We start from the raw sequence: 24,646 nt of genomic DNA, 5'->3' as shown, positions 1-24,646 counted from the left end.
TCTTGCTCTGCCCTGTCCTTTCCCTCTACCCCCTTCTTCACTTCCCCTCCCCTTTCTCTCTTTCCACTCTTCTTTCTCTTCCTTTCTTTCCTTTCCCCTTCCTCCTAATCTTCCTTCTCTCGTTATCTTCCACTGTCACTCTAGCACCAATTATATTCAAAAACTCAATTCAGCAAATGCATGTATGTACATGTATACACACACACGCGCATGCGCGCGCACACACACACACACACACACACACACATATAATGTAATTCCTATGCCCATGGCACTACATTAAATACTATGAAATGTAAAATTGGCAGGAAAAATCCTTGCCTTTAAAGAGGTCTATACTCTAATCTAATAGAAAAGATAAAAACCTAAACATAAATGAATATGTTGCAAGGTGAGTAAAAAAAAAAAAAAAAAAAAAAATCATACTGTAAATGAGGGGTAATCAAAGAGCTATAAAGGGGTGAGAGGAGGGAAATTTTTATCCAGTCATGTGTATGTGCATGTGTGCATGCAAGATGCCATTTTAAATGGTTCCTGAAGACTAAGTAGAATGCCAGTGAGTTGAGATGGGAATGCAAGGCATCTCTGGTAGAGGATATGGCTGAGCAAAGACAAATGGGAAAGAAGAGGGTGAGCTGGAGGAAAGATAATCTGCAAGATTGGGCATGTTGGTTATTATCATTGTCTCTTATAGGAAACTCCCACCTCCATTGTTCCAATGGGCTTTAGAAATGAAGCTAGAAAGGGAATTTGGGACCTCACGAACATGGGGAAACCATGGAGTGATTTCAGGCAAGCGTCTGTCCTAATAGGCTATGACTTAGGAAGATTAATACAAAGGGGTGAACTGATGTATATTGAATAAAATCCATTGAGGAAAATATTAATTACTTGATTGATTCATAAATAAACTTATCAAATTGAGATTATCTTTAAAGTTGCCAACTATGCTTTTTATGTATATGTATTTGGTTTAATCCCCTAGACTGTGATTCTACACTATGATTAACACAGAGGTTGTTCTTAATATTTGGCACACCATAAATACTTACTGTGTTTTTTGTGGATGGATTTGCTGAGTTCCTAACTATGTAAGGAACACTGCATTTATTCATTCAGCATATATTTAATGAGCACTTGATACTGGCCAAGCACATATGCCATGGAGGATGCAAATATAAATAAAGCAAACATTGTGCAAGTAACACATTGATAGAGGTGGTAAAAATAATACCTAACATTGTTTAATGCTTAATCTAAGCCAGATATAATGTATATTCTTACATGCATAATACAACAACCATAGGAAGTAAGTGAGTAATAGAGGCTCAGAGGCTGCAGTAACTTATCTGAAACCTCTCAGCCAGCAAATGGTAGAACTAGTACTGGAACTAAGGTCTGTTTGACTCCAGGGCCTTTTCTTGAAGCCACTGTTCTACATTGTATCTCCTTATATAAGAAAGAGAGTGACAATGGTCATCATGTAGCAGGTCAGAGAAGCAAAAGAAGCCAGGAGGCTTCTCAGAAGAGGTGGCTATTGGAGAATTCAATGGTAGGACCCTGCTTGGAAGATATAACATCCAAAGCAACAGCAAAAGCACATGCCCTTTTGAAGAATGCTGTGCGTGCAATGCAGCACAGAGAATGGCATACAGTAGGCCCTCAGGAAATGGTCATTAGGTTGAACTGAATCCAGTATCATGTGGGATAAGAAGTCTAAGGGTTCAAAGAAAAAAACAGAGTTCACTATGGGCTAGGTGATTCATTCATGTATTCATTCATACATTCATACAGCAAAGATCTTTTGAGCAGTGTCTATATATCAGTCTCTATGTATTGTGCCAGAGAGAGAGATGGTTCTTACCAAGCAAGAATCTAGGCCAACTGGAGAGTCAGGTTAATAACAGGATGATGATACTATTGTGTGGCAACTCCTAGAGAAGAAGTTGTGCAGACCATCTAATGGTCTGGAGAGGGGAGTTTAGAGAAGCTTACCTGAGAGAGATGAAAAGTTCAGGAATTAGAGAAAGGCTGTGTAAAAGTGCAGGGCAATAAAAAAAATAAAAATAATAGTTTTCAAAAGATGCTTGTAGTGAAATGTAAGAAATGGCATGGGCTTGGAGCATGGATATGGTATATGTTGAGTGATAGCGTAAGGCAAAGCCAAGAAGATTGGCAAGGCTTGCATTTGAACAGCCTGGTGTTAACTTAAGAAATCTAAACTGTATACCGAAACTTCCATGGAGGCTGCGAAGGCCTGTGAGGAGGGAAGCGAGAATCTGATTTGGCTTTGAGAAGATCACACTGGCTGCTGTGAGGCAATGGATCAACAGGAGTGAGATCTGAACAAGGTTGGTTTGACCCTCATTGTACTGATCTGGGGAAGGGAGAAATGATGAAATGAGGTGCTGAATCAAGGCAGAGGGCGGAGAAGGAATGATTCTGATGAGGGGACATTTGTGCTTGGCATTGAGAGATGGGCCACATTCAATAAAAGAGAGTGAGGATGTCATTTTAGGCATGAGGAGAATCCGGGTGCATGAGCGATAGGAAAGAGAGCCTAGTCTAGAAGGAGCTGAGGTTTCAAGCAGAGACACAGAAAAAGAAAAGGTCAAAGAGGAGGAAGAAGATGGGAAGAAGAAGGAAAAAAGAGGAGGATGAAGAGAAGGAAGAGAAATGATTTAAGACCAAGAAACCAGATAGACCATTTGAATGTGAAGATTTGGAGAAGGCTCTCAAAACACAAGTCTCAGGTGGCCCTGTTGGAGGTTCAGGCAGAGGGTAGACGATACCTCAAGTTAGTGGTCTTTGACCCCATCTCCCTTCCTTGGCCTAGTCTTCCATCTCCTAATGATATCTATCCTCCTTGCATTCATCTTTACCTTTTGGAAACTGGGAATAAGCTAACGACCTCACTCAATTTTTCAGGGGAAATACCTTATGACATTGATTCTACAAATCTAAGATGATATTTACAGTAAAACACACCACTGTTTTATGTATACTAAGAAAATAATACCCTGCCAAATTAAACTAAGACACATCATCAATAATAAAAAGCATTCTAATTCCAGAGGTATTAATATCTGAAAAAGTATACAATTTAAAATCTATGACAGGTAATCAAGAAATAAAGATCAAGAAAATGCCCCCATTACCACATCTACAAATTGCACTGGCCTCTGATTTCAGGTTCTCCTTTTCCTCTCTGCTAAGAATATGTGCTCCTATCTAAGGCAAATAATTCCAGTTATGCACAAGACCCTATTTACTCTTGCCTGCTCCACTTTGATTGTAAAACCATTCCTCCCTTGCTTGCAGTATCAATTTTTCCCTCTCTACAGAATAATTCTCAACATTGGACAAAAGTTTTGTTGCTTCTATGTTAAAAAGATCACCACAAGCTGTTGTGTCATTTACTGTAACACTACTCTGTAGAGTTTGCTGTCGAATTTCATTTGAATTTGCTCCAGAATTTCACCCCCAGAATCCCACTGAAAACATCCTTTGTCATCAGTGACCTATGTGTTGCTAAATATCATACTCAGTTCTCAGTCCTCACTTTAATTATACTATCAACAGTATTTGATGCAGTTGCTGCTATCTCTGTTTTGAAAAACATTCTTCATATAACATCCAAGATTCTATACTCTCTTGTCTCTCTTCCTACTTTTCTGGCCACTCCCCAGCTTCCTTTTCTTGTTTCTCATCATCATTCCATCATTGCAACCTTTTAACATTAATTTCTCCATGACTCAATAGCTGAATTTTTTTCTCTATCTACACTCTTTCCCCAAGTAATCTTGTTCAATCTCAGATAATTAAATAGTATTTATATCCTAATTTGTATGTTCAGTTTTCTCCTCTTACCTTTCAAATGTCTTCAACATCTACATTTGGATATCGAATAGACTTGTCAAACTTAGGTTCAAACTCAACTAGGTTTGAACCCAATTTCACATGTCCCATCAAAACTGGTCCTTACCAGTCTCATCATAGCAATGTGACCATTCTACCATTGCAGTTGCCTAGGCAAAACTTTGGGGTCATCCTTGACTTCTCTCTCTCACAAATACTTTTGAGTTCATTACCAAATCATGTCAGGACAACCTTAAATATTCATCCATAAATCCAATCACCTCTCACCACCTTCATTGCAACTATCATGATCTAAGCTACTATGTTCTCTCACCTAGATAAACATGACAGCCTCCTAACAACTGATATCCTATAATTGTTCTTGCCCTCTACTGTCTTATTCAATAGCCGCAGTTATCTATTTAAAATGTAAGTCAGGTCAAGTCACTTCTCTGCCTAAATTTTCAATTGCATCTCATTGCATCCAGAGTAAAATCTGATCTAAAGTTTTTGCCATGGTCTACAAGTTTCTCTATGACCTGCTCCTTCATTATTTCTCTGATTATAAAGAAGTTTAAAAATTTGTTTACTGTCTGCTTTTGCCATACCCACACATCAATTATAAGCTCAAAAATGATTCATTTATCTTATTCACTGCTGTATATCTGGCTTTAAAACCATACCTGACCATACAGTTAGTGCTCCGTAAATATTACTAAATAAATAAATGAGTAAATGTATGAAAGAATAAATTTCTGTGTCATCCATAGATTTCAGCAAAATATTCTCTCTGCATCCCTTTCCACATTAGTGAGCTACCGAGGCACAGCTTTGCTCCCTGTATACTTCACCATATGGATACTACATTAAATTACATGACAATGTTGGTAAAACATTCAATGGGCTTCTTGGAAAGAGAAGTATGAAAATAAGAAGTTATCATTATTCCATTAGTGTTATTGCCACTATTTGAGCTGTTACTGCTATGACTACTAATAGCCTCTGATCATTCTCATGACGCTTTCTTTCTCATTTCTAATCTCCTCCAATCCTGTTCTTTCTTTTTGTTTTTCTATTTTGCTTTACCTTTGCCTTGTTTAATAAACATTTCATGAAACATCACAAAGTGAAAGTCATTAGAGTGCCATTGATATTGTTCTCAATCCACCAAAGTAGCCTTCTGCAGAATCTGCCCTCCCAGCCTCGTTCAAAGGAATGAGATGAGGAATAGAGAAACACAGAGGAAACACATTTGAAGAAGCTCGAAGTTAGGCTGAGTTAAAACTCCAGCTCAGCCACTTATTAGATAACCTCTCTAGGCCCCAGTTTCTTCACCTGCAAAAATGGGAATGTTATTTACACCTTCTTCGTGGGAATCATGTTGAAGATTAAAAATATAATAAGTACAATTATAAAATAAAAACAAGTTAAAATAAAAATATACATAAATAAGCAAAAATAAATCTAATAAAAATAAATTAGCATAATCTCTGGCATATGAGGAAGCACTAAAAAAAAAATATGTATTGTCATTCCTGGTTCCTCTAACCTCAGTTCATGCAGCCTGTCCTCCAGCTGGGCTGAACCACCTCCCACTTTCCCATGCCTCCCTGCTTTATTCATGTTCTCTCTTTGCAGAGGATGTCAACATGGGACACGTTATTAAATAAAACCTAAATAGATACGTATTGTATACACAGAAATGTATACATAAAAATAAAGCATGTGCAGCTTTTTGAATTTTCACAAAGCAAACACATCCATGTACTGCCAACCAGATTAAAAAAACAGAACATTACCAATATCCCCAGAAATGTCTCTCACTCCTTCAGCCACTACCCCATTCCTCTCCCTAAAGGTTAACACTCTCTGGACTTCTAAAACTGTATATTTGTTTTTCCCTTTTTTTTTCACTCATCTAGGAATAGAATCCCACAGCCTGTACTCATTTATGTCTGACTTGTTTTACTCAATGCTGTGTTTGTAAGATTCTTCCATATTGTTGTATGAAACAGCGGTTTATTCTTTCTTATTTCTGTATGGTAGCTCATTGTATGAATGTATGACAATTTATTTATCCATTTTCTTGTTGATGGACATTTGGGTTGTTTCGAGCTGGAGTTATTTGAAATAGAGCTGCTGTGGGCATTTATGTCTTCTGGTGAGCATGTTTTCATAGGAGTTGGAATCGATGGGTCATAGGCCAAGGACACATGCAGTCTTTTGTAGATACTGCCAAGAGTTTTCTGAAGTGGTTGTACGAATTTGTGTTCCTATAAGCAATGTGCTTAAGTTCCCATAGCTTCACATTGTCCCTTCTTGATATTGTCAGTCTTTTTGATTTGAGTCATGCTCATTGCTGTGTTATGACATTAAATTGTGACTTTAATTTACACTTTTTTTCCTGACTAGGAGAGTTGAACACCTAAGTGTTTATTTGGCATTTTGACACTCTTGTTTGTGAAGTGCTTGTTCATGTCTTTCATTCATTTTCTTTTCTTACAAGACTATTTCCCTTTTTCTTTTTGACTTCAGGAGTTTTAAAAATATGTATATTCTGTATTCTATAAGTGTTCTTTGTCAGGCACATGTATTACAAATATTTTCTTTCACTCTATGGCTTGTATTCTTATAATATTAATAGTATTTTGATGAACATAAATTGTAGTTTTAATGTATCCAATTTATCAGCCTTTTTTTTTTTTGCATCCTACTGAATAAACATGAGCTCACTCAGAAATCACGAGATAATCTGTTTTATATTTTAGAGCACTTTTGTTTTGCCTTTCACTAGGAGAATATGATACTTTCTCAGATATTTTTTTTTCCTGTGACTCCTCTACCTGAACAGACAGAATGAATCACTCCCTTTTCTGAATCCCCATAATGCCATGTCTTATTTTATTATGACTATTAGATTATGTATTATCTTGAATCATAGATACTTGCCCATCTATCCTTTCTATCTCATCCCCACAAGCCATTCACCCAATTATCTAAATTCTTTATGGTCCTTTCACTAAATCCTCATCATAATGCCTCCTAAGTAACTCTGGGATTGCTCCAATTCCTTCCATCTCAACTGGTACCCCCATGGTCTAAATCTGTGGCATTTCCTCTTGAGTTCTGTAGTAGCCCCCTAACTGTCACCACCCTCTAATCCACCCCCTCTAATTAACTGTCCACACAAAAGTCAGAATGATCTTCCAAAATATCAATCTCTTCATGCTACTTCTTTTTTTAAAAAGCATTCCATGGTATCCATTGCTCTCAAATTAACTTTTAACTCATTAATGTGCTGCAGAAGCCTTCTAGGACTTGAAAGATTATCTTGTCTTTCTCACCATTGATGTTTCTGCTTTAATCTCACAAGAGTTTCTTATTTCTTTGAATATCCCTTCATGAAGATCCTCTGTCTGCCTCTCTATCCATGCCTCTGTCCTCCTATTCATCCTTCAGGTCTTATCCTACTTATCTTTATGGTAGAAACTTTCCTGGCTCCCTGGTACGTTAAGTCCCCATGCTATCCAGTGCCATATAAACCTTATACTTTTTCTCCATTAAAATTTATTACACCTACTCTTGTTTGTTTGAAGCTCATCTTCTCTAATAGAATGTATATTTCCTTGGGGCAGAAACAATGTTGGTCTTGTTCACGACTTTATTTTTCTGTCTGTCTCATTACCAACATGAGTTCTTTAAAAAATACATTTGTTGACTTGAACTGATTTATGATTATATGCCCGGGGTCTAGTATTGGTTTTGGCATGTAGTTAGTCTCAATAAAGGTTTTATAATTCATCATTTTCATAAAATCCTAGAATCAGTGTTGGGAAGAACTTAAAACCACCTGCTTCAATCACCCAACCTAACTGATGCTTAAATAATCTCTATAACATTTGTACCAAATATAATCTACTTATAATTATCTGATAACAGGGAGTCACTGCATCCTTCAGCAGATCATTCCAGGTTTGGTCATGAATGTGTACTAGAAAGATCCATTTTACACTGGGTTAAAAGTTGGGATCCTTATAATTTCCCCCTTCCTACTAGGTAGGGATTGGTCCATTTTATTAATATTAATAGGATTGATTATCTTTTCTGCAAGACAGCCTTTTAGATATCTGCAGCAAGTCATTTTTGCTTCAATTTAACCTTCTTTTACTATTTATTATAGTGAAACACTTTCTCAGGAAAAATTGCAGTTTCTCAACATCCCTCTTGGAGTGTGATGCTCAAACATGGATCCAATCCTCCAGGTGTACTCTAACCCATCTAGGGTAGGACAGCAGGCCTGCCACCACCCTTTTGATTCATAGTATCCTTCTAATAATGTTATCATGGCAGACCTAGATTTTGGAGAACATAAGTCTTATAGAATAGTTTTTTTATTTAAAAAAATTCAAAATTAGGTATGAAACTAAGTATGTATTTAGAATGAGAAAAGGTGGGCAGTTGGAAGGTGCAGAATCCTTGAACCTTAAGCTTCACTGGCTTTAGGTAAATCAACCTCTAAATGTCCCTAAGATCTCAGTGATTTCCTTGGTAGGAATATATCATTAATTCCTTCTTTTTTGTTTTCAATTATAACTCACAATCTTTCCAACCTCAGTATGCACAGCAGGGTGATCAAACAGACCGGAGCTTCACTGCCTGGATTCAAATCCTGGCTCGCACTTCACATGGTCTCTATAGGTATTGAATGAACTAACACACTGAAAACCCTGGCACACATAAGGAAGATCTGTTTTTCCTTATCTACTTTCTTAACAGGCATTAGCAAATCTTTCTGTCTACTCTTTTTTCTACTAAACAGGGTAGGGTTATGCTCCATGTATTTAAGTTTCTAGTGTGTTGTGTTTTGTTATTTAATAGTAAACCACTTTCTTGGCCTGAATTTCCCTGAGGAATTTTCATTCACTGCCCTCAAGTGACACTACCAAGCCCTCCATGCATGTTAGAAAACAGGAGATGCTTTCTAACCACCTTCTGTAACAGGAGCATGAATCAAAGAGTTGCCAAGGAACCAGAATATAAAAGTCACATTAGGCTCTTCTTAGCTTTACCTGCCAATCTCAACCCAACTTCCTCCCACTGACATTCAGAATCACCTTTATCATATACCTTTCTAAAAGGTCACATTTTTAGTCTGCTCAAAGTTAAAGCATGTCATTTTTTTTTCGGATTATAAAGTTAATATGTGATCATTGTAGAGAAGTTAGAAAAGAAACTAGATGCCTAAAATACATCATCAGCAACCTAGAGATCCAGAGATAAGCTATTCTAATACCTGGGCATATTTCCTTGCTATATTATTATTATTATGAGGTGGAGTCTTGCTCTGCTGCCCAGGCTGGAGTGCAGTGGCACGATCTTGGCTCACTGCAAGCTCCACCTCCCGGATTCATGCCATTCTCCTGTCTCAGTCTCCCAAGTAGCTGGGACTACAGGCGCCCGCCACCACGCCCGGCTAATTTTTTGTATTTTTAGTAGAGACGGGGTTTCACCGTGTTAGCCAGGATGGTCTCAATCTCCTGACCTCGTGATCTGCCCACCTGGGCCTCCCAAAGTGCTGGGATTACAGGTGTGAGCCACCGCGCCCAGCCATTATTATTATTATTATTATTGAGACAGAGTCTTGCTCTGTCACCTAGGCTGGACTGGCAACGGCGGGATCTCGGTTCACTGCAGTCTCTGCCGCCCAGGTTCAAACGATTCTCCTGCCTCAGCCTCCTGAGTAGTTGGGACTACAGGCGCACACCACCACACCCAGCTAATTTTTGTATTTTGTAATTTTGTATTACTAAATATTTAGTAAATTTTGTAGAGACTGGGGTTCACCATATTGGCCAGGCTGGTCTTAAACTCCTGACCTCGTGATCCACCCACCTTGGCCTCCCAAAGTGCTGGGATTACAGGCGTAAGCCACTGCACCCAGCCTATTTTTATTTACCTCTTTAAATTATTAAGATCATGCCATCCATTCCATCAGAAACCTTTTATTAATTAACATTATATCAAGTTATTTTTACATATTATTGGAAATTCTTTATAAACATCAGTACCAGTTTAATATTATGTTGTATTAATGCAATATAATTCACTTAGACTTCTCGTGAAAAATTGAAATCCTTACTTTTTTTGATATAATACATTATGCTTTTTAAAAACAGTGCTATGTGTACTTAAAGCCTTGTCCAACTCTTCCCGGCAATCTCCTCTCCTTTTTATGATGTGAATTAATAAGGATGAAATTACTATTTTAAAGGATATATTTTCTTTAAAATAATGTATATGGAGCCCCAAACATAAACTTGACGTATACAGACACCAAAGAAATACAGATATTTATAAATACAAACAAGTTAATTAAAGCTCACATTTCCTTACTTTCTATCTGAAAACTAATTAATAATCATGAATTTAATGTCCTGCATATGATAAAATTCTAAATATATGTGTACACACCTATCATAACTGTCTAATTTCCATATCTGCAGTTTTCATTAGATTTTCCATGCTTCCTCTTCTTTGTTCTCCCTTCACACCATCCCTCCTGATCCCCTCTCCCATATATCACATCCATGCTGCTTCCCCCAACACTGAACCCACTTTTTCCACTGGCTTCCTACCTTGAAGGTGCAGTTTGCTCTCCGTGCTTTGCAGAAGGACGGAACTCACAGAGTCCAGATTGTCATAGCTGTTACAGCCCAGAGGCCCAGTGCGTGTCTCTGTGACCTGCAGTAGACATCAAATGAGACAGGTGTGAGACAGGAGTCCTTGTCTAGGACATGCCCTGAAGAGTCATGCCCCAGCAGAGCAAAGTCAGCAGAAAAGGCCTCCTGGTTTGAGTCCATGGTTACTTTCTGAGCTCCGTGCTTGTGTCTGGGACCAACCACGGCTGTCACTGAGTAGACAGGCTAGCAGGGTGGTCAAGCATACAGAGTGCATGCCTGTTCCTACCACTGGTTCTCACTTCACACGGTGGCTGCAAGTATGACATGAACTTAAAAGTTGACGCACTATATTTCAAAAGCATTGACTTTGGAATCAGAAAAATTAGTGTTAAATCCTGGCTAGGCCATTTACTTACCCTGGGACCTAGGGGAACCAATTAACCTCTCTAAGTATCTGCAAACCAAAGCTAGTAAATCTCTTCCAGAGAGGTTGTGAGACCAGGTACGATGGGTCTAAATGCCTGGCACATGGCATGTGTTCCATAATGGGTACCTTATTACCAAACGGCTCCGTAAGTTGTAATGAGTACATATATATTATTATTAGGCAAGAATAAGAAAATGATGCCCATTTTCCTAAAGACGATTTAGCAGAAGCATTGTGCTGCCACAGGAGAAAATGACCCAATCCTGTGGATGTGCATTTCCAAAACACTGTCTTAGAAAGACTTGAGGTGGTGGATAAGAGAGCAACAGCTATTCAAAAAGATAACCTTGAAATAAGAATGGCTTAGTATGAAAAGAAGCCTCTTCATTTATTTAGTCTTTGCTTCCCATTATTTAGGGTTGTTTTGAAGTTTGCATCCAGCTATAAAAACACAGCATCCGTTGTAGGGAATAATGACTTGGGAGGCAGCCACACGCACCTTCTCTGCCCTTTTCCAGCTGTGAAACCTTGGATCAGTAACTTTCTCTTTCTAAGCCTCAACTTCCCCATCTATAAAATGTTAGTAATGCTATTAGTCATCAAAATAGGGTAAAGAGATTATATTTTTGAAGTGTTTCACACTTAGGGTACAGTAATATTTAGTAAATGGGGAATAATTAGGTTTTGTATTTTTTGTTTTGTTTTACAAATAATTTATTTTTATATACAAAATAATAACATATTTATTATTGAGAGAGAGTTAAACTTACCATTTTATTTTCCTAAAGATATCTATGGTGGGGAGAACAGTGAATGGGCAAAACTTCTCCATCTGGGTTAGTGGCTGGTCTTAAATAGACCCAGGCCAGCTGTGGTAGCTCACGACTGTAATCCCAGCACTTTAGGAAGCCAAGGTGGGCGGATCACAAGGTCAAGAGATCAAGACCATCCTGGCCACATGATGAAACCCAGTCTCTACTAAAAATACAAAAATTAGCTGGGCGTGGTGGCGCGCACCTGTAGTCCCAGCTACTCGGGAGGCTGAGGCAGGAGAATCGCTTGAATCTGGGAGGTGGAAGTTGCAATGAGCCAACATCGCACCATTGCACTCCAGCCTGGGTGACAGAGCAAGTCTCCATCTCCAAAAGACAATAACAACCAAAAAAAAAAAAAAAAAAAAAAAACAGACCCAATAGTGAGACAAGTTTTAGACAGCTTGGTCTTGAGGTAGTGGTAAGAAATGGTATGAAAAATCCAAGGGCCAAGTTAAGTGCAGAAGACAGTGCCTACCATAAGAAATGGTTTCTTGAGTGGCCTCTGTGCAATTTCTCTGAGAAATTCCTCCTACAGAGGCAGACTGCACTTCCAGGACACACAAAAGAGGATTATCTTCTGACAGAGCTTCAATATCTCAATTCTGCATCCCATCCAGAGGGGAGAGAACCATTTGGTGATAATGAAAACCAGGCCTCTGTGGCACTCTAACTCTGATGGCTTCATAAAGATCCATCTCTCTGCGCCGAGTTACCTAACAACATAATCCCCCAAATATAGGCGATTCTTTTCGGATAAACTGGCCCTTTGTTTGTTGGTCTGATTTATTTCTCTCCTTACTACCTCCCTCCTCCGTGACTCTCTCCCTCCCACACTTTTCTCTCTCCTTCGTCAATTTCTGACTCACTTGCCAGCCTTGGCAGGGTAAGACCCCTTGGCCTCACCCTCACCCTTTTTCCCTACAGATATCTTGGAGAGTCTTAATATAAGGCTAGGTCTGCATTTTCTTTAGAAGAAATTAAAGACTGAGATGTAAAATGCAGGCATAATCTGGTTAAAGAACATTTGAGATGCAAACATCTGCACTGAAACCCTCAGAAGAACAAACACTTTACGTGGAGGATGTCCTCCCACATTCTCTTTATAGAGGTTGTCTGAATTTGTTGTGTTTAAAATGGGATCTTGTTTAAGTTCCTGTGCTCTAAGGCACTGAGTTGAAAGTCCAGGGCTGCTTTTCTCAATGTGACCATTTAATTTTTAATGAGCTAAAATGGAAAAAACTTAAACAATGAGCTACATTTTAGGTGTTCAATAACCCCATGTGACTAGTGGCTACTCTCTCGGCTAGCACAGATACAGGGCCTTTCCACCGTCTTAGAAGGTACTAGTGGACAGTGCTGGTGTAGACGAGCATAGATCAGCAAACCACAGAGTGCCTGTTTTGGTAAATGAAGTCATACTGGAACACAGCCATGCCCATTTGTTTACATGTCATCTATGGCTGCTTTTACACTACAACAGCAGAGTTGAGTAAGAGCACCACAGGTCATACAGCCCACCATGTTTAAAATAATTGTTTGGTCTTGTACAGAAAACTTTTGTTGACCCCTGGTCTTGAAAGCAGAGTTCTAGTTCCTGTTAAGTTATTATCTAACTGTGTAACCCTCAGAAAAAGGCTTTAAACCTTTAGCCTTAGTTTTCCCATCTGTAAAATGGTGAGTGGGAAGGAAAGAATAAAAAACATAGATGTTTGAAATATTGCTGAGCTAGGTGTCAGTAATCTAATCATTGCTCTCTCTGAGACCTCAGGAAAATCATTTACCTCTTCATAGTCTCTGTTTCTTCTCTATAAAGGAGATCTGATAATCTCCACACAGAAGACTGAATGAGAGAACTATTGATAATTATGCCATGACTATAGCCAGGATACTCTAGTAAATCAGTACATATGGCCACTGGAATGACAATGCACATTGATATTAATTACAGGGTATGTGACAATATCAATCAGAGCAGCTGGCAGAGGGCATCACGAGCTACATGGTTATGAACCCAGAAATTATATCTGTCCATCCACTCTTAGAATGTCTGCATTATAGTGCTGTTGTATTGAGAACCTGCCACCCAAATCCACCCCCAAGCTGTACCTTGATTGCTCCAGTTGATATCTGGATCTCATGAAGCCTCCTCATGGTGCCATCACGGTCAACAAAGTAGGATGATGCGAGCTGGTGCAGAGCTTCAACACTTTGAGTGGCATTCCCTGACTTCCTGTCGAGGCGACTTTTGTCCATGTACATGGTCAAAGCCTCCTCCCCTGGATGGGAAAGAAAAGTAGATAAGAAAGTTTGTCGAGCTTTCATGTGTGAGGACAGGTATGGGACCTGGATGCTGAAAACAGCCTTAAATCTCCAACCAATTTGGCCCATATTTCCTTCTGCCTCTAAAAATCAAGGGCACAATGAAAATAAGTTGTCTAGAGGTGGCTGTAAACACCAGGCTTCATTAGGACAAGGATCATTAAAAAACCCCCATCAACAAAGTCCAGCCCCTAATAATCGACTTCATGCTTCTCATCAGCATCATCTTATAACAAAATCCCCTTCCCCTCTTCCAAGAAAGTTCAGTCTCTTCTATACAATGGCAAATGTGGCATAGATATTCTCTTATTATTTTCTCCTCCTCTTTTGTCTCCTCATTATCATGCAGTTCCTCCTTTTCCTCTACTCTCCCATCTCCCCTTCCTTCATTTCTTTCTCCTTTCCTTTTTCTCTTTCCCCTCCCCCTGATCTTTTCTTAATAGATAAACGAATGGCAGATAGCTAGAAAGATAGATATTTGGATGGAAGCAAATGGATGAATGATAGACATGTTTAAATTAATGTAGAGGCAAATACAAAAATCTATACATTTTCTTCTATGAAGTTTTTCTTATACACACACATAGATCAGTAACACTGCTAAACTATGATGAGTTTTAATTTGGATAAAGAACTGTTTCTCCAGAACTCCTGAAAGGAAGCTCCAGGGAGCTGCCTCTACTCTCTATCAACTTTGTGAACAAGGGCATGTTTCTTTTTTCATTTTTCTTTTTTCTTTCATTCTAAGATGCTTGATTTCGTAAACAGTTGAAAACCTGAAGCTACATTATCACAAACTAGTGCAAACTTTTCTTTTTTAAAAGTTCTGGGGTACATGTGCAGGATGTGCAGTTTTGTTACATAGGTAAACATGCATGTGCCATGGTGGTTTGCTGCACCTATAAACCATCATCTAAGTATTAGCTATTTTTCCTAATGCTCCCCCACCCTACCCCTCTAACAGGACCCAGTGTGTGTTGTTGCCCTCCCTGTGTCCACGTGTTCTCATTGTTCAGCTCTAAGTGAGAACATGTGGTGTCTGGTTTTCTGTTCCTGCCTTAGTTTGCTGAGGATAATGGCTTCCAGCTCCATACATGTCCCTGCAAAGGATATGATCTCATTCTTTTTTAGGGCTGCATAGTATTCCATGGTGTATATGTACCACATTTTCTTTATGTAGTCTGTAATTGATGGGCATTTGAGTTGATTCTATGTCTTTGCTATTGTGAATAGTGTTGCAATGAACATGCATGTGCATCTGTCTTTGTAAAAGAATGATTTATATTCCTTTTGATATACACTCAGTAATGGGATTGTTGGGACAAATGGTATTTCTGGTTCTAGATCTTTGAGGAATCACCACACTCTCTTCTACAATGGTTGAACTAATTTACATTCCCACCAACAGTGTAAAAATGTTTGTTAAACTGATTTGTCCTTTTTTTCTCAATTGATTTCTCCTTTTCGTCTTTTTCAGTGTAGCTGCAAGAAAATTTAAAAGGAGCATATGTGACTCACACTTGGGGTGACATCATATATCTATTGGCTAGTGCTGGTCTAGGGATACAGAGTCATAGGAGATAATTTCAATATACCAGGTGAATGGCCAAGGTAGAGGGGTGCACAGAATGCAATGCAGACCAGAGAAAGGGTAGGCACCTGCATCTTGTAGATAATGTGGACCCACAAGGCCTGGATGATCTGGGCACTCCAGCTATAACTTTTGCTGCTCTCTGGGTTTACTCTATCCTGCACAAATGTGCCCCCATTTTCCCTCATTGTTAGGACTTCTACTTTTCTGTTTTTCTCCTGGCTAACTTATACTCATCCCTTAGGTATCACCAAAGACATCACTTCTGGGATGCCTTCCCTCAGTCCTTCCCTCCCTACCTGAACTAGATAAATAACTCTCAGGTTTCATCGGCCAAGGCTTGAGTTAAGTTCATAGTAAACACTTGTGTTTGCAGTTTCCCCAGAAGCTTTACTGTCATGTAGTAATACATGATTGTCTATCCTTTGGCCCCCACAGCAACCTGAATAGATTTGGCTTAAAACCGATGCTATATCCAATTAGACTTTGAGTTCCAGGGACCATGGGAAATGGAGCAGGGGAACAAGGACGCCAACTAATTCATCTTTCTAATGTTCCAATGCTTATCCTAGGGTCTGATGAAGAATAGATGTTCAGTTATCAGTTGATGGATAAGTAGATAGATAGATAGATAGATAGATAGGTGATAGATGGATGAATGGATGGGTATATAGATGAACAGACTGATGAGTAGAAAGGTAGAAGTTAAACAAGTGAATATGCTAAGAGTTTGAGCCATGAGGCAGAGGAAATAAATGTTCCACATGTCAGCTCAGGCTCTCTTAGGGGCCTGTGAAGGAGAAGGTGAAACAAGCCCGGTTCCCTCTGGACTGAGAACTGGCAGAAGCAAACCTTTAGATCAAGAGGGGTTAATGGGCTTCTTGTTGCATTACTAAGGCTTAATTTCTTGTTTATTAAGAGAATGTTCTGTTTAGAATTGCTTTCCCCCTTGGGCATTCCTGCAAATTGCCTCTTCCCTCACATAGGTCTTTTCTGAGTCTTTCTGTTCTCCAGGAGACTTTGCCTCACTCTGCAGCACCTTGTCTCAGAAGTGAAGAAAATGGGACTCTCAAAGGGAATGAGGAAGAGTGGGAGCTGATCCTATTACCTTTTGAGTCAATAGGAGATTTTGCTCCCAGAGAGGAGATGAGGTGTCTGGACTTTCGACCTCTGGGACATAACTCTTCCTTTCCTTCTGAGCCCCTGGGATTTTATTCTCAGCCTTCCTCTTAGTCAAGGGGACCTCTCCCAAAATGCAGGGAGGGAAATAATGAATACACAAATAAACAAAAATGATGAGCCCTCATGTATAAAAAGACATTCGTGCAATACACACACTCATATGCATGTGCATGCTCACATACACACACACATATATATATACATGTTGCAACCATATATATGTGAGTGATGTGTACACATGTGTGCAATATGCATGAATACATGCTCATGTATAAATTAACTCATATCTAAGCAGGAATAGGCTTTGTGAACATCTGTCTATACAGGTAGGCATTTGTGCACATCTGTTTACACAGATGTACTTCCATGCATGCATAGTCATGCATGCAAGCTTAATCACACATGTCACACAGGCACCCAGTCTCTAAGGTGATTCCTTCAGCCCCAAGATATGGTCATCAGGGGGACTAAGGAAAATTTCTACTCCCGTTTTCTTGTGTGACCTTCCAGATACACAGTTTTTCCCTTCACCACCCTTCAGAAGAGTATCCACATGATGTATTTTATTAGTTTAATAGATTTCACCAAAAATCTGAAGATCCCATGGAAATCTCTTATTTGTTGGCCCTCCCATCACCTCTGCTTCTCCATTCCCATAGTCTTCCCTTCCTCTTTCCTCTTCCTAAAGAGCCAAACAAACATATTTATTTGTCTCATAGGTGAAAGGTTAAGAAGCATCTTTTAGTATTTGATTACCCCCTTGTGAGCTTACCTGACACGTCAAAGAGTTTATGAAAGCATTTCTTCTCAATGAACACAGTGGTCTTAGAAAAAAATTATAGTGAATAAAATTCTTTGCACCTCCTTGTTTATAGATAAAGAAATTTATACTCAGACAGAAAAGTGAATTTCTCAGTGTCTCCCACTCATCTAGTGAGTAGCAGAATTGGGTCTTAATCTGGATTCCCAAGTTTCTTAGCCCCATTAAGTAATAACAATAATAGTAAGAACAAGAATAGTAACATAGCAACAATTTGTTAAGTGTCAGACCGTGTGCTAAGCACTTTCAATAGATGATTTTATTTAATTTTTGCAATATGCATGCAGGACTATTATTGTGACTATTTACAAAAGAGGAAACTGAGGCTTAGAGGAATGAGTTATTAGCCAAGGTGACTGTGATGGTTAATACTGAGTGTCAACTTCATTGGATTGAAGGATGCAAAGTATTGTTCCTGGGTGTGTCTGTGAGGGTGTTGCCAAAGGAGATTAACATTTGAGTCAGTGGACTGGGAAAGGCACACCCGCCCATAATCTGTGTGGGCACAATCTATCAGCTGCCACCGTAGCTAGAATGAAAGCAGGCAGAATGTGAAAAGACTAGACTAGCTTAGCCTCCCAGCGTACATCTTTTTCCCATGCTCGATGTCTCCTCTTCCTGAACATCGGACTCCAAGTTCTTCAGCTTTGGGACTCAGACTTGCTTCCTTGCTCCTCAGCTTGCAGATGACCTATGGTGGGACCTTGTGATCATGTAAATCAATATTCCTGAATAAAATCCTATTTATATATACATCTATCCTATTAGTTCTGTCCCTCTAGAGAACCCTGACTAATACAGTGACACTAAGCTAGTGAACAGCAGGAGGTAGGACTAGAAGCCAGGCAATCAAACTTTAGAGCCTGCTCTTTCATTCCCTACAACTTCCCACCTCCACCTCCCTTCTCTCATACTGCAGAGGAGGCTCCTAAAAAACATGCTTTCCGTAAGTGAATGAATGAAGTGATGATGTAAGAAAACCTTCGCATCATTTCTGGCACATACTGTTCAATCAACAGTAAATCTCTTTGCCTCCCCTCTCTCTACTCCTCCACACTGAGGGCTGAGAGAACACTTAGGGCCTGCTGTACAACACCAGATCTCAATCCAAAGCTTTACATATTTTAAAATGTTGTGTTGTAAAAATAGGAGAGGAACAAGGCTCTGTGAATAATTCACCACCTTGCCTTAGAGAAATTAAAAATATATTTCATTGAGGAAGAAAGGTCTTGGTTACTTGGGGTTTCCAGGAACTCAGACAAGAGCACAGCTTTTAATGGAAGAGTTGAATTGGTCTCAATGCCTTTTTCTCCCCCAAGTGAAATGGAGGCGGGGGATGTCCGAGCTCAGGTTAATGCTACACTTAATGTAGAAATGAATTCATTTTCATTTTACAACAGAATAGAATTTACACTAATGATTTAATATTCAAAGTCCTACTTAATATCTAACTGGCAACAGACAACTAACACGTTTGTTGGTTGGTTGTTGGAGCGGATATTGGGTTGGTGGGGAAGTGAGTTGGTTAAAGAGATGACTGACATTGGATCAAAAACAGAATGCACGCTTTATGAATGGAAAACACTCAGTTAAAAATTTAGCTTTATCACTTACTAGCTATACTTCTGGGTCCCAGCTTCCTTATTTATAAAATGGAGGTAATATGACATCATGTGCAGTTTTGAGGGCTAAAGACAATGTACAATGTCTGCTATATGGCAAATAACTATTAAGTAGTGGATAATATTATTGTAGGGATGAATAAATTTGCCTAACCAATCTCTCCACCACATTCCCCACATTATGAATTGGGTCTTCCTACATTGTATGCTGAGCCTAGAAAGCTCTGCCACCTCCCTTTACTTAACCAGCTCCTGGTGACCAAAACTGTCACTTCCTCCAGGAAGTCTGTACTGACCACTCCAGTTGGTAGTACTCAACACGTCTCGGAAGGAGAAGATCCTGTGTTATAATTATAGCTCAGTCCACCCTGCCTGTATCAATATGCCAATCTCTCCTAGTGGGCATGGGACATAACTAAATGCAGTCGGTGGCTTTGTGAGTATGTGGCACAGTGCTCTATCCCTAAAGGGGCTTCCTCAAAGTTCAGTGAACCCAGTCACTGTGGCAAAACTGGTCCTAAGGGATTGCTCATAATATTAAATGATGCATTCAGGCAAGATCCACAAGCATCTAAAGGTACTAGTCTGTACTATTTTTCATTCATTCTCTTTGCATTTATTTCCTGTCCTTTATCCAGCCCTCCTACCCTTGATCATTCAAAAACTGACTGGCCCTGATGGGGAGGGATGGGTAAGGCTGAGCAGGGTGGAAAAATTAATCTGCTTTCCCATTAACCTACTCTAAGCCCACAGGAGATACAAATGATAGCCTGTTTGTTAAATGATAACCTCAAGTTATCAGTCTCTAAAGTAGACTTAAATAAACAAAGCATATTCCCTAAACAATATCTGAAATTTAATTATTTTCCCAGATTAGACCAAAAGAACTGAGAAAATGATCAGATTAGGCATTTTTAACAAATGGAGACAATTCCAAGGTTAAGTAATATTTTCAGAAAATTTAGTAAACTCTCAAATTAGACTGTCCCATAGAACCGAATCATCTCCTTGGATATGATCACAACAGCCAAGACAATTTGGCTTACCTGGCTATAAATGCTTTTGTGTGACGCAGAATGGCAGAGAGGCTAAGAAGACTTTGCTGTTAAGACATCCCATTCTCCCTTCCATCCCAGACCCAAAGTCCTGAGAAGGCTCTGGCCCAGTGGCTGCTGACCTACCTCCCAATGTGGCTGAGATGAGCAGGTGGGTGCCGTACTTTTTGATGATGGTATCGATGAACTGCTGAGTGGTGGGTCTCCTGCCGAGCAGGCGGATGCTCCTTTGAAACTCCGGCATGAGGGGCACTGGATGGCGGACCAGATCTCTCCTCTCGATGGCTGTGTTCCTCACCTTCCAACGGGCAAACTCCCTGGGCAGGAGAAATGAGCAACACTCCTCAACTTACCACCACTGCCCTCAAGCCAAAGTCCACCCAACCATCCATCCAGGCATCTGGATGGGAAAGTGCCTATAATTTTAATATGTGTCAAGTGATGCTTTGATTGGCAGCTTCTAATCATCTCCAACTAACAAATATTTATTGAGTACTATTCTCGTCACAGGAATATTGAACTAGATAGACAACATCCTTGACCTCAAGTTGTTTACAGAGCACCAAGGAGACAAATATCAGGAGTTACTTTTATTAGGGGATGGGTAGAGGGACTGAGGAAAAAGAAAAAGTAATAAAAATAATAATCTGATGATAATATGGATGGTAATGTACTGATGAAATTTTCATGGCATTTTATAGTCCCCAAGAATATTATGTCTAAGTTCTTATATAATGATCACACTAGCCCTGTGCCAGGGGATTATTATCCATTTCCGATACCTCTCACAGGACCGAGTCCTCCGTCATCTTCTAGTTGTTTTTCCATCTTTCTTGCTAGACTGTATATGACACCACAAGAATAGAATCTTCTTAGGCACTCCCTAACACAGCCCTGTATATAGCTCAGTGCCTGTTACATGGCAGGATTCATGATAATGCCGGATGGAGAAATAAATAAACAAATGGAAAGAGGGAAGGAAGGAAGGAAGGAAGGAAGGAAGGAAGGAAGGAAGGAAGGAAGGAAGGAAGGAAGGAAGGGAGGGAGGGAGGGAGGGAGGGAGGGAAGGAAAGAAAGAAGGAAGGAAGGAAGGAGAGAGAGAGAGAAAGAAAGAAAGAAAGAAAGAAAGAAAGAAAGAAAGAAAGAAAGAAGAAAGAAAGAAAGAANGAAAGAAAGAAAGAAAGAAAGAAAGAAAGAAAGAAAGAAAGAGAGAGAGAGAGAGAGAAAGAAAAGGAAAGAAAGAAAGAAAGAAAGAAAGAAAGAGAGAAAAAGAAAAGAAAGAAGGGAGGGAAGGAAGGAGGGAAGGAAGGAGGGAAGAAAGAAGGAAAGAAGGAAGGAAGGAGAAAGGAAGGAAGGAAGGAAGGANAAGGAAGGAAGAAAGAAAGGAAGAAAGAAAGAAAGAAAGAAAGAAAGAAAGAAAGAAAGAAAGAAAGAAAGAGGGAAGGAAGGAAGGATAGAAAGAAAGAAGAAAGAAAGAAAAGAAAGAAAGAGAGAAAAAGAAAAAGAAAGAAGGGAGGCAAGGAGGGAGGGAGGGAAGAAGGAAGGAAGGAAGGAAGGAAGGAAGGAAGGAAGGAAGGAAGGAAGGAAGGAAGGAAGGAAGGAAGCAGGGAGGGAGGGAAGAAGGGAGGGAGGGAGGGAGGGAGAGAAGGAGGATATATGAGAGTATATAGGACCTAAGGCACAAAGCAACCTGAGGCCTGTTCTAGGATAATCCAGAAATCAAATATTGAGCCCAGAGCTCACTTTAATCCAAAATGTTAACATGTATTCATCGAGCACCTAGTATTTTAAAGCAATTAAGCTATGTTCCAAAGACCATGTGGGAGAATTTCCATGTTTGCCTTCACTAATAACAGAGGATCTCAAGATCAAACAACACCAAATTTGGAAGTCCAAGTCTCACTCTGCCTCTTGCAAATTATGTGTTGTGATCTTGTCCCCTCTCTAGACCTATATTACTTCATCTATAAAATTCAATTAATATTATCTATTTGCTACTGTTGATGCAGGAATTACATGAAACATAGAGTGCAAAATACCTTTGGAAACTGCAAGGTGCTAATTTAAAGTGAAATATTGTTTTATAACTTTATTTTCCCACAAGTTCCCAGACATGTAAATGTAAATCATTAAAAGTTCACATACAGTGAACTCGGAGCATACAAACTGAGTACAAGTGAAAACTTAGAGGGACTAAGTGAAGGTTGCTTTCGCTCAGTAATGATCACAGTTCCTACCAAAGATGCAGCTCCCCCAGAATGACCAGCTCTCCGACCTGCCTGAGTTACATGCTCTCGGTCCCTTGAGGAAAACAGACTAGACAAGAGGGCTGTAAGGTCAGCTGAGATAAATGATGGGAACCAGAGTTTAATGAAAAGGTCTCTCTCTCCTGCCACACGATGGGAGAGACGAATGAGGAAAGGGACACAGGGCAAAGAAGAAGCAGAACAGTGGGGGTATCTGGCCAGAATGTGCCCTGGTAATTTAGCGGTGGTGTCTGACCCCTGATTCACAGAAAACTGAGTCCGAAAAAAGCTTTCACATTAGCATATCTTTCCAAGACTCAGAGCTCATGGTCTGTGTCTGCATAAGAAATCTCTGTCCATAATTCAAGACATAGTTTAAATTTAAAGTCCACTGAGTACCTTGCATGTTGTTGCAGGTACTTAAGTCAATCAACTGCACTCAGTGAACACTTCAAGATACCTACTAAGGGCAACATATGATGTCCACAGAAGGGGAACACACATGTCACAGTCCCAGTCCTTAAGAAGCTCACAGTAGGCCAGGCACAGTGGCTCACACCTGTAATCCTAGCATTTTGGGAGGCCGAGGCGGGCGGATCACGAGGTCAGGAGATCGAGAACATCCTGGCTAACATGGTGAAACCCCGTCTCTACTAAAAATACAAAAAAATTAGCCGGGCGTTGTGGCAGGCGCCGCCTGTCCCAGGTAGTTGGTAGGCTGAGGCAGGAGAAAAGTGTGAACCCGGGAGGCGGAGTTTGCAGTGAGCCCAGTGCAATCAACTGCACTCCGAAAAAAAAAAAAAAGCTCACAGTCTGGAAGACTTTTCAGTTTATTATAAATCAAGGACTACAGGACACAGGAGGAGGAACCTGAAGTTTTCGTGTCTGGGCCTTTAGGGAAAGCTTCAGAGAGGAGGTCATGTTTGAACTACAGGTTTTAAGTTTGCATGGAATTTAGATCAATGAAGTGTGGTTAAAAACAAAAACAGCCAGAATGGTGGTGTATGCCTGTAGTCCCAGCCACTCAGGTGGCCAAGGCAGAAGGATCACTTGAACACAGGAGTTTGAAACCAGCCTGGGAAACATAGTGAGGCCTTGTCTCTAAAAGTAAAAGAGAAATAAATAAATATAAAAACAACCACAAAAAACTAACCATGGGAAGGAAAAGTCAAGAATGGTGAACAGGGATATAGAAAACATTATGAGAAGGACAGAATATAATAGGGGGAGCATGAAAAAGAGGGTGTGGGAGGTAACAAGATGGAAAAGTAGTTGACAGATGTGGGGATGGGGGAAAGACCTTGACAGCCAGCTGAGACAAATGATACAGGTGTGACAGGCAGCTTGCAGCTTGAGTCCCAATGACCTCGGGCCCAGGGACTTGTTTCTAATTAACAGAATATGAAAGTGATGGACTGTCACTTTCATGATTCAGTTACAAAATTCTTCGATGTCTATTTTGTGTGTATTCTCTCTCTGTGTATCTCTGGTTCTCTAAGTCCCTCCATGTCTTTCTCTGTCTCTGTCTCTTCTTCTGCCTCACCCCCGGCTCTCTGTTCCCTGTCTCTTTCTTGCATTGGCTCTCCTGCTGTCTCCATCTCTGTATCCGTCTTTCTTCCTCCCTCGCTCTCACTCGCTGCCATGCTGTGAGATGCTCTATGGAGACATCTACATGGCAAGGAGCCGAGGGAATCCTTCGGCCAACAGCTTCCGAGGAAATGAGGCCTCGCAAGGAACTGAATCCTCGCAGTAACCATGGGCTTAAGCTAGGAAACAGACCCTTCCCAAGCTAGCCTTGAGATGATTGCCGCCTGGTAACAAACCCAGAGACAGGGCATCCAGATTTCTGATTAACAGAAACTGTGAGATGATATTGTTTTAAGACACTGAATTGTGAGGTAATTTGCTAACCAGCAATTGATCAATACACAGCAATGAGAAATGCCAAATATCTCTGAAGAAAAGAGATATTATCAGCTAATCCAAGAAATTTATAAAATTGTATATACCTATAATTATGAGGTTATATAT

General features: G+C 39.9%; 1 protein-coding gene across 1 annotated transcript in view; it reads right to left on the bottom strand.

The window, feature by feature from the left end:
• BRINP1 (BMP/retinoic acid inducible neural specific 1) overlaps nucleotides 1-24,646 on the bottom strand; it is a 200,021-nt gene that overhangs the window by 55,795 nt on the left and 119,580 nt on the right. Inside the window, exons 3-5 of the mRNA XM_025360801.1 lie at nucleotides 20,496-20,686; nucleotides 13,887-14,056; nucleotides 10,494-10,599 (exon numbers count right to left, since the gene is read on the bottom strand). Coding sequence (XP_025216586.1) covers nucleotides 10,494-10,599; nucleotides 13,887-14,056; nucleotides 20,496-20,686 — 467 coding nt within the window. The remainder of the gene's footprint in view (nucleotides 1-10,493; nucleotides 10,600-13,886; nucleotides 14,057-20,495; nucleotides 20,687-24,646) is intronic.

This window comes from Theropithecus gelada, chromosome 15 (assembly GCF_003255815.1).
Source record: "Theropithecus gelada isolate Dixy chromosome 15, Tgel_1.0, whole genome shotgun sequence".
In the NCBI taxonomy this organism is placed as follows: domain Eukaryota; kingdom Metazoa; phylum Chordata; class Mammalia; order Primates; family Cercopithecidae; genus Theropithecus; species Theropithecus gelada.
Note: the sequence above shows the minus strand (reverse complement) of the source record. Positions and strands in the feature narration are given on the sequence as shown.